A 16,736-nucleotide genomic window follows, 5' to 3' on the forward strand; every position below is an offset into this window, starting at 1 on the left:
AGCAATCAGGACTGACTCTCTGACAGCCAGCGGTACAGGCTGCTGTCTCTGTGATGGCAATACATTGACACACTCCAGTCTCTTACAATGAACTTCTCTGCAGCTCCATATTGAGCACTCACAGATTCACCTGGGAAAAACAAATACCTCAAGATTATATTATTATTATTATTATTATTATTATTATTATTATTATTATTATTATTATTATTATTACAGTTGTGCTTGGTAAGGCTCTTGTATGAACAAATGGACAATATCCAGGGCCTGTCATTAGTACAACCCCAGCCACAGTAAAGCACACAGCATGATAAAGCAGTCGGGATACACTATGAACATTCACAGAGCCCTGTTGTTATTCGGTGCTAAATATCTTAGTGGTTGCTGTATGAATCTGATATACTCGCACTGTATGTTCATGCATACTGCGACAGCCAAGTACCTGGTCGATCGTCATGTCAGGAACCTCCTCCTCGTCAGCATGGACAGTGATTACACAGAACCAAGGTTATCCGTTTGAAAACAGAGCGCTGCCTGTATTTTTATTCAGAGTATTGTTTTCACAATGAAAATAAAACCACACACAAACAAACAAAACAAAAGAACACCTGTCTCCCTTCTGACAGCTCACTTCCCTCTCTCACCCACTGGGTAGTAAGCTACTTACCAGTTTTCAAACTCTTTTACCAATACTCTTCTATATTTTCCAACTCGCCTTCACTCTCCGAGACTAACCGCCAGCACCATGAGTCTCCCCCAGACAGACCCGAACAAAGGAATCTGTTTCCTTTTACTGTTAACCAGCAGAACCACTGCAAAACGAACACCTGTTAAACACCTGCAGCTGTGCTGGTTTACCTTTAGAAAAACCCCTAGTGCTCCTGGGACTTGTAGTTTACTTGACGGTATCCATTTTTGTAGTCCCTATTAACTACAACTGCATTGTCTCTTGGGAGATGCAGTTTTTTGATGCTCAGTCCAGCACTCTATCTCTCTTTCTAGTATCATATTCTTTTTGCTTACTGTTAATGATTCTTATTCCACTATACAATACAAACTAGTACAGGGTGCTGTAAGTCACAAGGTTTTCACCCACTCAAGGGTAGAGCAGTCAGAAGGCTGGAGTGAGACTATGTGCCTACCAGTGTCAGCACGGCATCTTATCATCGGGTCTCTGCCCATCTCACATGGTGTTTATACACCATGCCCTTCCTCACTGGTGTTTCTAGTGGAAATATATCAAACAGGAGCCTTCCTTACCTGGGAGCAGAACAACAAGGACCCCGAAAGAGATGAACAAACCAATTTCTCTCCTAACTGACCGACACACAGGACTGTTTTAGAGAAAACAATGAACTTCAACCAAATATTAAGGAAATCGCAAGCCTCAGTCTAAATCAGCAACTTCCCCATGCGCTATGAGACTGACCAATCAGCTGACTCCCCTAACCCTTCATGTGTGTGTGTCTGCATAAGCTGACCACAACAACACAATGAGAAGGAAGTGCACCCTGCTGTCAAGCAAGCCTCTCACAGAAACAGCACCTTCCCACGCTACAGAGGGTCTAATCAGCACCAGCAATACGATCACGTCAAAGGAGTGCTAAGCAAGCCCAGTCTCTTACCTCTTATTAGCCTTAATAATATCATCACCTGGGCTGCCAAGTGGCGCATCTGGTGAAGGCACTCCGCGTGGAGTGCAGGATACACCCTATAGCCTGGAGGTCACCGGTTCGAGTCTAGGCTATTCCACTGCCGACCATGGATGGGAGTTCCCAGGGGGTGGCACCCGAGGAGGAGTGCTTAGGTCGGCCAGGGTGTCCTCGTCTCACCGCGCACCAGCAATCCGTGTTGTCTGGCCGGGCGCCTGCGGGCTTGCCTGTAAGCTGCCCAGAGCTGCGTTGTCCTCCGACGCTGTAGCTCTGAGTTGGCTGCATGGCGGGCCTGCAGAGTGAAAATAAGTGGTCGGCTGACGACACACTGTTTCAAAGGACAGTGTGTGTTTGCAAATCATCAGGAAATTCCTTACAAAAAAATTTTACAATTTAATGAACTGCCATACCAGTTATAACTCTTAGCTGAATCCAGGTTAGGCTTTTAGCAGAGATACTGAGATGCGATGGGCAGGGTGGCATGCAATGATAAGGGGAGCAGTGGAAATGGCAGAGGTAAGAAAATTAATTTTGAAACCTTAGCAGCATCACTATTAGCAAGGAGCAGTTCCGCTAAACAAGCCCACATTTAACACACTGAGACTCCTTTACTAAACTGGGATGAAACTTGAACATTCTTCAGAATTATGTCATTATTTACTGTATCACATATTGCTTTTATTTTTGTAAAACATAACTCTGATCCCCCACCCGAGGCACTGAAATGGTTCAGTCCAGAATCAACTGCCACAGTCCCTACAACGTAAAAGCCAGTGAAGGTGTAATTGTGAAATTGTTAAGAAGTTACCACAAGGGGGAGACAAAGTGCTTGTTCTTTCCTATACTTTTCTTAACACTATACAGAAAGGAACAATAGTGACCTTGTTCAAAAGATATATATTCACTCCTGCTCACAGATTGTTGTTTTAGATATTATCTACAGCATCATTTACAAACATTCAGTCTCTCACTAGTGTTCACATTACCCAAATCTCACAGCCAGGGCTGGCATCAGCACCCGGGCCCCAACACCAGAGGGGGGCCCACACACATACAGAAATAAAATTGCAAATGTACTATTTATGTGCCAGCTATCATACTGAAACAGCCTTTAGGGCTAGAAACGTTGAGTTGAATTAAATTAAACTAAACTGTATGCGTGCAGTGCAGTGAAACTTTTCAGATCTTTTCCTTTTCTCTTTTCCTGCTTGCGTCCTGTTCCCTTAGCCCCGCCTCTTCTCACTCCCTATTGGCTTCTGTCCTCCCCAGTTCTTCGTAAAGCCGAAAGCTATTGGTTTATCTCAACATAAACTTATATAAATGTGCTAATTAAAGACATTCTATAATTGGCACGTTTACTTTCCAACAATCAAGACGTTCATTTGACAAGCGTTTTGTCGATCCTCATTATCATAATGTCTATTATTATCATAACGTCTGAACGCCTATTACAATTATACGATTTTAAACCATCAAAAATGAAATTTGTTGAACCTCTGGAACCTCCAAATAAAAAGAAACACAAATCTGCTCACAGCACTATAATACTATAATATAACCTGGGCCTCCCTGCTCACAGCACTATAATACTATAATATAACCTGGGGCCTCCCTGCTCACAGCACTATAATACTATAATATAACCTGGACCTCCCTGCTCACAGCACTATAATATAACCTGGGGCCTCCCTGCTCACAGCACTATAATATAACCTGGGCCTCCCTGCTCACAGCACTATAATACTATAATATAACCTGGGGCCTCCCTGCTCACAGCACTATAATACTATAATATAACCTGGACCTCCCTGCTCACAGCACTATAATATAACCTGGGGCCTCCCTGCTCACAGCACTATAATACTATAATATAACCTGGGCCTCCCTGCTCACAGCACTATAATATAACCTGGGCCTCCCTGCTCACAGCACTATAATACTATAATATAACCTGGGCCTCCCTGCTCACAGCACTATAATACTATAATATAACCTGGGCCTCCCTGATCACAGCACTATAATATAACCTGGGCCTCCCTGCTCACAGCACTATAATACTATAATATAACCTGGACCTCCCTGCTCACAGCACTATAATATAACCTGGGCCTCCCTGCTCACAGCACTATAATACTATAATATAACCTGGGCCTCCCTGCTCACAGCACTATAATACTATAATATAACCTGGGGCCTCCCTGCTCACAGCACTATAATACTATAATATAACCTGGACCTCCCTGCTCACAGCACTATAATATAACCTGGGGCCTCCCTGCTCACAGCACTATAATATAACCTGGGCCTCCCTGCTCACAGCACTATAATACTATAATATAACCTGGGGCCTCCCTGCTCACAGCACTATAATACTATAATATAACCTGGACCTCCCTGCTCACAGCACTATAATATAACCTGGGGCCTCCCTGCTCACAGCACTATAATACTATAATATAACCTGGGCCTCCCTGCTCACAGCACTATAATATAACCTGGGCCTCCCTGCTCACAGCACTATAATACTATAATATAACCTGGGCCTCCCTGCTCACAGCACTATAATACTATAATATAACCTGGGCCTCCCTGCTCACAGCACTATAATATAACCTGGGCCTCCCTGCTCACAGCACTATAATACTATAATATAACCTGGGCCTCCCTGATCACAGCACTATAATACTATAATATAACCTGGGCCTCCCTGATCACAGCACTATAATACTATAATATAACCTGGGCCTCCCTGATCACAGCACTATAATACTATAATATAACCTGGGCCTCCCTGCTCACAACACTATAATACTATAATATAACCTGGGCCTCCCTGCTCACAGCACTATAATATAACCTGGGCCTCCCTGCTCACAGCACTATAATACTATAATATAACCTGGGCCTCCCTGCTCACAGCACTATAATACTATAATATAACCTGGGGCCTCCCTGATCACAGCACTATAATACTATAATATAACCTGGGGCCTCCCTGCTCACAGCACTATAATACTATAATATAACCTGGGGCCACCCTGCTCACAGCACTATAATATAACCTGGGCCTCCCTGCTCACAGCACTATAATACTATAATATAACCTGGGGCCTCCCTGCTCACAGCACTATAATATAACCTGGGCCTCCCTGCTCACAGCACTATAATACTATAATATAACCTGGGGCCTCCCTGCTCACAGCACTATAATACTATAATATAACCTGGGCCTCCCTGCTCACAGCACTATAATACTATAATATAACCTGGGCCTCCCTGTTCACAGCACTATAATACTATAATATAACCTGGGCCTCCCTGCTCACAGCACTATAATACTATAATATAACCTGGGCCTCCCTGATCACAGCACTATAATACTATAATATAACCTGGGCCTCCCTGCTCACAGCACTATAATACTATAATATAACCTGGGCCTCCCTGATCACAGCACTATAATACTATAATATAACCTGGGCCTCCCTGCTCACAGCACTATAATACTATAATATAACCTGGGCCTCCCTGATCACAGCACTATAATACTATAATATAACCTGGGCCTCCCTGCTCACAGCACTATAATACTATAATATAACCTGGGGCCTCCCTGCTCACAGCACTATAATACTATAATATAACCTGGGGCCTCCCTGCTCACAGCACTATAATACTATAATATAACCTGGGCCTCCCTGCTCACAGCACTATAATACTATAATATAACCTGGGCCTCCCTGATCACAGCACTATAATATAACCTGGGCCTCCCTGCTCACAGCACTATAATACTATAATATAACCTGGGCCTCACTGCTCACAGCACTATAATATAACCTGGGCCTCCCTGCTCACAGCACTATAATACTATAATATAACCTGGGCCTCCCTGCTCACAGCACTATAATACTATAATATAACCTGGGCCTCCCTGCTCACAGCACTATAATACTATAATATAACCTGGGCCTCCCTGATCACAGCACTATAATACTATAATATAACCTGGGCCTCCCTGCTCACAGCACTATAATACTATAATATAACCTGGGCCTCCCTGCTCACAGCACTATAATATAACCTGGGCCTCCCTGATCACAGCACTATAATACTATAATATAACCTGGGGCCTCCCTGCTCACAGCACTATAATACTATAATATAACCTGGGGCCTCCCTGCTCACAGCACTATAATATAACCTGGGGCCTCCCTGCTCACAGCACTATAATACTATAATATAACCTGGGCCTCCCTGTTCACAGCACTATAATATAACCTGGGGCCTCCCTGCTCACAGCACTATAATATAACCTGGGCCTCCCTGCTCACAGCACTATAATACTATAATATAACCTGGGCCTCCCTGCTCACAGCACTATAATACTATAATATAACCTGGGGCCTCCCTGCTCACAGCACTATAATACTATAATATAACCTGGGCCTCCCTGCTCACAGCACTATAATACTATAATATAACCTGGGCCTCCCTGCTCACAGCACTATAATATAACCTGGACCTCCCTGCTCACAGCACTATAATACTATAATATAACCTGGGCCTCCCTGCTCACAGCACTATAATACTATAATATAACCTGGGCCTCCCTGATCACAGCACTATAATACTATAATATAACCTGGGCCTCCCTGCTCACAGCACTATAATACTATAATATAACCTGGGCCTCCCTGCTCACAGCACTATAATACTATAATATAACCTGGGCCTCCCTGCTCACAGCACTATAATACTATAATATAACCTGGGCCTCCCTGCTCACAGCACTATAATACTATAATATAACCTGGGCCTCCCTGTTCACAGCACTATAATACTATAATATAACCTGGGGCCTCCCTGCTCACAGCACTATAATACTATAATATAACCTGGGCCTCCCTGCTCACAGCACTATAATACTATAATATAACCTGGGCCTCCCTGCTCACAGCACTATAATACTATAATATAACCTGGGGCCTCCCTGCTCACAGCACTATAATATAACCTGGGCCTCCCTGCTCACAGCACTATAATACTATAATATAACCTGGGCCTCCCTGCTCACAGCACTATAATACTATAATATAACCTGGGGCCTCCCTGCTCACAGCACTATAATATAACCTGGGCCTCCCTGATCACAGCACTATAATACTATAATATAACCTGGGGCCTCCCTGCTCACAGCACTATAATATAACCTGGGCCTCCCTGCTCACAGCACTATAATACTATAATATAACCTGGGCCTCCCTGCTCACAGCACTATAATATAACCTGGGCCTCCCTGCTCACAGCACTATAATACTATAATATAACCTGGGCCTCCCTGCTCACAGCACTATAATACTATAATATAACCTGGGGCCTCCCTGCTCACAGCACTATAATATAACCTGGGCCTCCCTGCTCACAGCACTATAATACTATAATATAACCTGGGCCTCCCTGCTCACAGCACTATAATACTATAATATAACCTGGGGCCTCCCTGCTCACAGCACTATAATACTATAATATAACCTGGGCCTCCCTGCTCACAGCACTATAATATAACCTGGGGTCTCCCTGATCACAGCACTATAATACTATAATATAACCTGGGGCCTCCCTGCTCACAGCACTATAATACTATAATATAACCTGGACCTCCCTGCTCACAGCACTATAATATAACCTGGGCCTCCCTGATCACAGCACTATAATACTATAATATAACCTGGGCCTCCCTGTTCACAGCACTATAATACTATAATATAACCTGGGCCTCCCTGCTCACAGCACTATAATACTATAATATAACCTGGGCCTCCCTGATCACAGCACTATAATACTATAATATAACCTGGGCCTCCCTGCTCACAGCACTATACTATATAGTTTAAAGAGTAAGTAACTCTTACTCCTGTAAAGACACTTTGGCTGATCTAACCTGCATGTCAATGACAGGTAACTAGAACTGAAGAGCACCTCCACAGACTTATCAGAAATAGCAGGCACTGGAGTGACTGCATCTAATCAGAAAGAGCACAGCACTGGAGTGACTGCATCTGATCAGAAAGAGCACAGCACTGGAGTGACTGCATCTGATCAGAAAGAGCACAACACTAGAGTGATTGCATCTGATCAGAAAGAGCACAGCACTAGAGTGATTGCATCTGATCATAAAGAGCACAGCACTGATTGCAAGAAGAATGAAGAAATAAAGACTCAGTTATAAACAAAACACAGTGTATTTTATTGTAGGTTAAGTTTCCACAGGTTTCCAACAACTTAATAAATCATGTTTCTTATTATATTTGTTTTATCAAATAAAAATAAAAAACCCTGTCCAGTGCTTAATTAGCTTCAATCAAGCTTTCCCTGCACCCCTGGCCATGGAGGACAGTATATGGTGCTTCACAGGCTTTTGATAAAAACGCATGAGAAGTGAAAAGTTCAACTACACAATGATAAGGGGGGCAGTGATAACACTGAAGCTAATATAAGGAAAGCGATTTTAAAACTACACTCGCCTTCATTTCCAGTCAACACTGGAGCATGCATTCTAAACATTCTGCTTGGAATTGTAATGGGGGAACCCGTTCTCAACAATGAGGGCCCATATTTGTTAAGGCAGACATTCTCTGGTCTGCAATCATTGTTCTGAAACCAGAAAGATTTGATTATTAGTTATAAGTCAGTCAAAAAGAATAGCATACTGTATTGCAGTACCTGTAGTAATATGCAAAACAAACTTTTAAAAAGTAATTACAAAAAGTCAAAAGTTACTTAAAGCATGAAAGCAAATTGTGGGTGGTGGTTCAGGATACACCCCAAACTGCATCAGAGAGCCTGTGCAACACCTGGTTCAGTTTTACTGATCTTCCCCCTTAAATTCCCTTTCCCCCTTCAAATATAAACCTTGTGCTTTTACTGTATGTATTCCCCCAGATGATTTAGGAATACAAAATGTGGGGTATGTGGATTAATATATTACTGTGATATGCATAGGCGCAATTTACACAGGAGGGAAATGTCCCCCTTACATTGAAGCAGTACTAAAACTAATAACTGAGAAAGACTCCTAGTGGAAAGGTTTGTCATTGGGCTACAGCAAGCAAAGCAGACGGCTGCACTGTTGCTGGTGTGTGAACACGGCGCAGAGTGCAGAGTGCAGGTGTGTGGATAGGGGGCAGGGCGCAGTCTGCAGGGTGCAGGTGTGTGGATCTGGGACAGGGTGCATGTGTGTGGATAGGGGACAGGTCGCAGGCTGCAGGGTGCAGGTGTGTGTATCTGGGACAGAGTGCAGGTGTGTGGATAGGTGACAGGGTGCAGGGTGCAGGTGTGTGGATCTGGGACAGGGTGCATGTGTGTGGATAGGTGACAGGGCGCAGGCTGCTGGGTGCAGGTGTGTGGATAGGGGACAGGGCGCAGGCTGCAGGGTGCAGGTGTGTGGATAGGTGACAGGGCACAGGGTGCAGGGTGCAGATGTGTGGATAGGGGACAGGGCGCAGGCTGCAGGGTGCAGGTGTGTGGATAGGGGACAGGGCGCAGGCTGCAGGGTGCAGGTGTGTGGATAGGTGACAGGGCGCAGGCTGCAGGGTGTAGGTGTGTGTATCTGGGATAGGGGACAGGCTGCAGGGTGCAGGTGTGTGTATCTGGGACAGGGTGCAGGTGTGTGGATAGGTGACAGGGCGCAGGCTGCAGGGTGCAGGTGTGTGTATCTGGGATAGGGGACAGGGTGCAGGGTGCAGGTGTGTGGATCTGGGACAGGGTGCATGTGTGTGGATAGGTGACAGGGCGCAGGCTGCAGGGTGCAGGTGTGTGTATCTGGGACAGAGTGCAGGTGTGCGGATAGGTGACAGGCTGCAGGGTGCAGGTGTGTGGATAGGTGACAGGGCGCAGGCTGCTGGGTGCAGGTGTGTATCTGGGACAGGGTGCAGGTATGTGCATCTGGAACAGGGCGCAGGGTGCAGGGTGCAGATGTGTGGATAGGGGACAGGGCGCAGGCTGCAGGGTGCAGGTGTGTGGATAGGTGACAGGGCGCAGGCTGCAGGGTGCAGGTGTGTGGATAGGTGACAGGGCACAGGGTGCAGGGTGCAGATGTGTGGATAGGGGACAGGGCGCAGGCTGCAGGGTGCAGGTGTGTGGATAGGGGACAGGGCGCAGGCTGCAGGGTGCAGGTGTGTGGATAGGTGACAGGGCGCAGGCTGCAGGGTGTAGGTGTGTGTATCTGGGATAGGGGACAGGCTGCAGGGTGCAGGTGTGTGTATCTGGGACAGGGTGCAGGTGTGTGGATAGGTGACAGGGCGCAGGCTGCAGGGTGCAGGTGTGTGTATCTGGGATAGGGGACAGGGTGCAGGGTGCAGGTGTGTGTATCTAGTACAGGATGAAGGTGTGTGGCTAGGTGACAGGGCGCAGGGTGCAGGGTGCAGGTGTGTGGATAGGTGACAAGGCGCAGGGTGCAGGTGTGTGGATAGGTGACAGGGTGCAGGCTGCAGGGTGCAGGTGTGTGTATCTAGTACAGGGTGCAGGTGTGTGGCTAGGTGACAGGGTGCAGGGTGCAGGGTGCAGGTGTGTGGATAGGTGACAGGGCGCAGGGTGCAGGGTGCAGGGTGCAGGTGTGTGGATAGGTGACAGGGCTCAGGGTGCAGGGTGCAGGTGTGTGGATCTGGTACAGGGTGCAGATGTGTGGATAGGGGACAGGGTGCAGGGTGCAGGGTGCAGGTGCTGAAGGTTCAGGCCAGCCTGCAGGTGCACTCCACAGGTTTCTTCTGCTTGTAGCTCTGCTCGTGCTCTGTAGTGGCCAGCTGTCTGATCAGCCCCCAGAACTCTTGGAACGTGATCCCTTCGCTGTCCTTGATGTTCAGCTGCTTCATCAGGGCAGCCATGACCGCCGGGTCCTCCGAGTTCTGTCCAGAACAGGGAAATGTAAGTGGTTGCAGCTGATTTTATAGCCTTGCACTTCCATTCACTATGTACAGTTTTGAAAGAAGCACGTTATTGTATGTTCAGTTTAACCCACCTGGTCCTACACTAGGGAAAACAAGTTCTCAGTGTGCTTGCCTTTGAGGGAAATGTGTTTCTGGTTCACTTCCTAGGTCATTTCAACAGCTGTGTCTTTGGGGTCAAGCAGCGGTTTCTTTCAAAACCACACCTAGGAGACCAATATAAATGGACGTGTTTACTGCTATTTTTCAGATATAGTTTATTTTATTGTTTCTGTTCTGGTAAGTATGCTAAAGGGGCTCTGAGTTCAGGAGGTGCTCTTCAGTTCTAGTTGCCTGCCACAGACATTTAATATAGAAAAATGTAAGGTACTGCACGCAGTCAATACAAATGTCCATTAAATACCATATGAGAGACACTGAAATTGATCTAGGAGTTTATGTTGACTCAGAAATGTCTTCATCTAGACAATGTGGGGAAGCTATAAAAAAGGCCAACAAGATGCTCAGATATATTGTGAAAAGTATTGAATTTAAATCAAGGGAAGTAATGTTAAAACTTTACAATGTTTTAGTATGACCTCATCTAGAATACTGTGTTCAGTTCTGGTCACCTAGTTACAAAAAGGATATTGCTGCTGTAGAAAGAATGTAAAGAAGAGCGACCAGAATTATCCCGGGTTTAAAAGGCATGTCGTATGCAGACAGGCTAAAATAATTGAATCTATTCAGTCTTGAACAAAGAAGACTACGCGGTGATCTGATTCAAGCATTCAAAATCCTAAAAGGTATTGACAATGTCGACCCTGGGGACTTTTTCGACCTAAAAAAAGAAACAAGGACCAGGGGTCACAAATGGAGATTAGATAAAGGGGCATTCAGAACAGAAAATAGGAGGCACTTTTTTACACAGAGAATTGTGAGGGTCTGGAACCAACTCCCTAGTAATGTTGTTGAAGCTGACACCCTGGGATCCTTCAAGAAGCTGCTTGATGAGATTCTGGGATCAATAAGCTACTAACAACCAAATAAGCAAGATGGGCTGAATGGCCTCCTCTCGTTTGTAAACTTTCTTATGTTCTTATGTAACACAGGCTGTTGAGCTGTTTTTAGTTTTTTTTGTAAATGCTTTTTAGAAGTCATCTTTAAAAAAAAAAAATGTTCTGGAGTTTTTCAGATCGCAGTCTTAGCTGTCACCAGTCATGGTGTCACCTCACTGTGTAGCCTCAGTTTACCCCATTACCTTCCACAGCTTCAGAATACAGCATCTTAGATGATAAAGTCTGAATCCTATGCTCCTGTCTTGTACGATGTCCCTGTGTCACTCACCTTGACTCGGTTGGGAAGCTGGCTGGAGACCAGGTTTGTGAGTCCAGCGCTGCTCACAGTGGCTCTGTTGTTGGCTGCTTTATGAAACTCAGTGACCAGCGTGTCGATGGCACTCTCCACTTCTGTGCATCTCTGGGAAAAGAAACGTGATGAAAGCAAAGCAATCATTGTAGAAATCATTGTAGAAATCAAACCTTTTGTACGTTACACAGGTCTCACATGCGCAGTTCTGAGAGATGTTATAGCAACACTAAAAACATCATATATGGTACTAGGTTAAAAAATCTGTTTGTGGAGCTCCTGAGTGGTGCATCCAGTAAAGGTGCTCCGCGTGGAGTGCAGGATGTGCCCTATAGCCTGGAGATGGCAGGTTCGAATCCACGCTATCCGCAGTGTGAAAATGACGGATTGGCAGGAGCATGTTTCGGAGGATGCATGTTCCAGCTGCCATTTCCCGAGTCGATGGGGTGAGGGATGCGAGCGGTGAGCCAGGAATACAGATAATAATTGGGCATACAAAATTATTATTTAAAAGATATTATAAAGAAATTTTAGATGGCTGCATGACATCAATATCAGGGTCTGTTATATATTATAAAGACATTTCAGATGGCTGTATCACATCAATATCAGGGTCTGCTATATATTATAAAGACATTTCAGAGGGCTGTATCCCAATATATTAGAAGTGTATTATATGTAATGGAGCACATTCATCACTTCACAAAAAAGCCTTAGTTTGACTTGTCTCTCTCAACTCAAAGCAGTCCATTCTTCTGTTACCACTGTGTAATAAAGAACTGATTGATTCCCCGTGCTTGAAATCTAAATTAGCATCGGGGACAGAGAGAGAGAGAGAGAGAGAGAGAGAGAGAGAGAGAGAGGATATTGCGGTCTAGAATCTGCTCACTCACTGAGTCATTCAAGCTCTTTCATTCACAATAGGAGAGAGATTCATTGTCTGCTACAGTAGATTCACTCCTGGTGCAGCAGGCATTAGGACTAGGGTTACCACCTCTGAGGTATAAAACAATGGGACCTCCGAACAGAAGGGAGGTTAAAAGTTGAAACTCTCTTTAGAAAGCCTTCATTCATCCAAAAGGAAACACTGATAAAAGTAATACTGCAGGACTGACAACCAATTCATATCGTGCATCTATTGCAGTAATATTGTATCCTGATGGCAGCAGTGTGGAGTAGTGGTTAGGGCTCTGACCGGAGGGTGGAGGGTTCAATCCCAGGTGGGGGACACTGCTGCTGTACCCTTGAGCAAGGTACTTTACCTAGATTGCTCCAGTAAAAACCCAACTGTATAAATGGGTAATTGTATGTAAAAATAATGTGGATAAGGACGTCTGCTAAGAAATAAATAATAATAATAATAATAATAATAATAATAATAATAATAATAATAATAATAATAATGCATCTAACTTGTGTTCAATGTATGGTTCTGGCACTTGGCGTCCCAGGAAGGCATATTGAATTCCTGGGACACCGTCCTCAAAACCAAGACGATCCAGGGGAAAAAAAGATACAGGAGGCAACCCTAATTAAGAACCCACTGACACCATTAAAGTCCTGTGTGCAGCAAAAGGAGTTTCATGTTTTGGGTGGGGTCAAAATATCTAATGCTTCATGAAGTGTCAAAATGACAATAAAATGATTATATAATTATTACATTATATACCATTCCCTATATACAGTAGAGTTTTTAATATATTGATATAATACATTTATAGATAATTATGAAAACAGGATAATTATCTGCTTAAAAAACAAATGTTGTCTTGTACATTGTGCATGTTTGCATGATCTTTATTGTATATATTGAGAATATGCTATAGGCATCTGTGTATTTTACTTCCTACAGTAACGCTTACAGAATAGTATTTTTAGGTGGATTCGCATATACTAGCATTGTTGTTTTCGCTGTTAACCAGCTTTTTGTACCAGTTATTTAAATACTGCGTTTTATTTTTTTTTACAGTAACACAGTGAAGTCCACACTGACGCCCATTATGCCACCGCAGCGAAGTCCCATCCTAAGCCGTGAGTGTAATCGGTACTACGTACTAGTCTGGTTGAACTTGCACAGAATTACCTAGTTACCGTGTTGAATACACTGCGTGTAATAACCGCCGTTTCTCATAATACAGCACTGCAGTATTTTGTGAAAAGTGCTATCACATCTTCACGAGGCTACTGGAAAATACGTCAAGCTGTTGTGAAAATGTAAAATATGTGGAAAGCCTGACTTTGTATAGGTGAAGTGTTTTCAACATACATTAAGGTAAAGTTTTGAACTTAAACATGTCGACCAAAATACAATTATATTGGTAAATACGAGACCTTATCAAAACTTCAAACGAGCTCTTTCGCTTGGGCAGTATTTGCATTGCTGTAGCGCTGTAATACTTAAATTAAAGACACCGAAGTAAAAAAAACAAAATCCAGATTGTTCCAAACTTACCCGTTCCGCCATTGAGAGGAATGTTTACAGCAGGATTTGTACTTTCTGTAGTCGTGAAATCAAACTGTGAACTTGTCTTTCGCTGTCTGAATGCCTTTCCTGGCCCTTTTCCTTATTTCCAATCCACTGCCCGCCCACTCACTCCCGACTGTGCAAAACGACAATGCTTTTTTTTTTTTTTTTTTGTTTAAAACATCTGGCTGTCTGTCTAAAGTGGCAGAACGAGGTGAGCTTTTGAAACACCAGAAATGGAAAACATCTTGTTCTCTGGCGTTTTATTATAAATGCAGGCCTACAGAACACTACTTCTTAAGTTTTGGAACAATAAAAGCCCATTTTGACTAACCCAAAGACATCTGAACTATTTAATGTCGGTGAAATGCTTTCATTTTGGAATGGGCTCTTAAAGGTACAGGCACATGTATAAACCTTGCCGACTGTGTCAATACCTCGTTTCCATGCGCAGCCAACTCGAGTCGACACGAGTGCGCTCCAATTAGATCCCAGAACTCGAGTTTATATACTCGAGTTGGTGAAAAAGGTGGCGTTGGGCAGGAAATATATATATATATATATATATATATATATATATATATAGCGAGAAAGAGAGAGAGAGAGATACTGTATATATCGACTCCACTTATTTCATAGCATGCAGCTGGTGCCGTTTTTTAGTGCATCATTTTCTATGATTGTATGATACAGTTAAATGCATATCAGCTAAATGCATAATTCACTTAATTGCATGAAGCTGCGCGGTCCCGAACTGCATTTTAATTTGGATAGAATTGCATAACGCAACGTTCGAGTGTTTGCAGCTTTATGAGGATTGTAACAGCCCTCACCACCAGTGCACAAGCAAGCCTGTGTGCATGCCATGCTCTGGCTGGAATAACTGCAGATGCAGTCACAGGTGGCTTTTTCACACCCACATGTAATGAGTTCCAGGAGTGCTTCAGGTGTCTGTGTCATTAGTGTTGGAGAAATGTGTCCATCCTTGTCTTGATGCCAGCCATTTCCAATTGGGGAGGGGATGTCAGGCTGAGTCTCCAGGGCCTGGTTCCAGGCAACATTCTGCATAGTTGTTGGCCAAGTTCAGCTGCTATGGTGTGGGTTGGTATAAACCTGGTTTTATCCTTCTCACCAGTACGAAACTCTTGAGTTGCTTCCAACTTGTGAATAAAATGTACACAGAGAACTGCAAAGTCAGTGTCTGGAGACCACGCCACTACACGAGGGTATTCTTGTGAAGCATGTGCAACACGAAGTAGAAGCGATGAGAATGATCTTCTTGGTTACAACTCCATCTGAAGTGACCATGTGAGCAATGAGGCCATCCTTGAATCCATCTGCAATAACCATTTTCTGATCTGGGCCAAGTAAAGTTTCTGCCATATCACACCATGATTCTGACAGGAATTTTACCAGATGTTCTTTATTCTTGGGATTTCCAGTGATCTTACTCCACTGAGTTGGGATGGGTGTTTTGGGACCATGGATTTTGACTTCATTGCTTTGTGAGGATTGTCTTCATGCACGCTCAAAAGCTTTAATTGAATCTTTTACGTCATATCGATCAAAGACGATATCTACTCTTTTGCAGCTCTTAAAGCTCTGTAGAAGCTAGCATACTTTTCTGAAGACCAACTCAGCAAGTTCTCCAAAGCTAGTTGCACCTCCTTGCCCAACCATTTATATAACAGCCATGCCATCCACTATCCAAGCGGTGGACATGTTAGATGCTGGCATTGTTTCTTTTTCAAATGCAGGCAATAGCTTACTCTTTGTAGTTACGTTCAGGGTACCATCAGAGTGTAGTAGAGAATCTGGAACTGTAGAAAGCTCATGTGTGAAAACTTCATGTGTGAAAACTTTCTTCAGATCAATATCTCTTTGTGCAGCTACTACAAGATGGCTAAACTCCCTGTCTGCATTGCTAGTCACTGTCTTATCACTATTAACATTTGATTTGATCTTCTTTCTTAGAGATGAAAATGTCTTGATGTTGAGCTTGTGCAGTGGTTCAAAGAATCCAGTGGTATTTGAGTTTAGTCTGTCTTCCACAAACTGTGTCATTGCTTTGATTCCTGTATTATTTGCAGTAACAAGTTTGGTGGCAACCTCTGTGGATGCAACAATGCCAGTTGCAATGTTGGTGAGTTTTATCAAGTCAGCATTCAAATCAAATGGGTTCGTCATGGAGCTGGTGATGGTGTTAACCATCCATCTTCTCTCCTTCATCTCGTTGCATGCGACATGGTGCAGCCTCCTTGTGTTTTTCTTGTGAAACGTCTGTCTACCATATCACACATTACCTTCATGGAAGCTGTGATGGCTGAG

The 16,736-nt window shown here is 44.0% G+C and overlaps 2 protein-coding genes across 2 annotated transcripts; both read right to left on the reverse strand.

Moving 5' to 3' along the window:
- Positions 1 to 7,878: 7,878 nt before the first annotated feature.
- On the reverse strand, positions 7,879 to 10,384 carry LOC131703210 (keratinocyte proline-rich protein-like; the record flags this gene model as incomplete). The annotated part of the gene is made up of 1 exon (XM_059006182.1): positions 7,879 to 10,384. A coding segment is annotated over one exon (1,638 nt), but the record flags the coding sequence as incomplete, so codon positions are not given.
- Positions 10,381 to 14,771, reverse strand: LOC117395161 (protein S100-A11-like). Its single transcript, XM_033994019.3, has 3 exons — positions 14,397 to 14,771; positions 11,924 to 12,055; positions 10,381 to 10,558 (listed from the first exon to the last, which is right to left on the reverse strand). The coding sequence occupies exons 1-3, from the start codon at positions 14,406 to 14,408 to the stop codon at positions 10,385 to 10,387; spliced, it is 318 nt and encodes a 105-aa protein (XP_033849910.1). The 5' UTR covers positions 14,409 to 14,771; the 3' UTR covers positions 10,381 to 10,384.
- Positions 14,772 to 16,736: the final 1,965 nt, after the last annotated feature.

This window comes from Acipenser ruthenus, chromosome 32, assembly GCF_902713425.1.
Source record: "Acipenser ruthenus chromosome 32, fAciRut3.2 maternal haplotype, whole genome shotgun sequence".
Lineage (NCBI taxonomy): Eukaryota > Metazoa > Chordata > Actinopteri > Acipenseriformes > Acipenseridae > Acipenser > Acipenser ruthenus.

Coding starts and splice junctions, on each gene's coding strand:
- LOC117395161 (XM_033994019.3), bottom strand. Junction 10,559..11,923: donor AGCTTCCCAACCGAGTCAAG/GTGAGTGACACA, acceptor TGTTCTGGACAG/AACTCGGAGGACCCGGCGGT.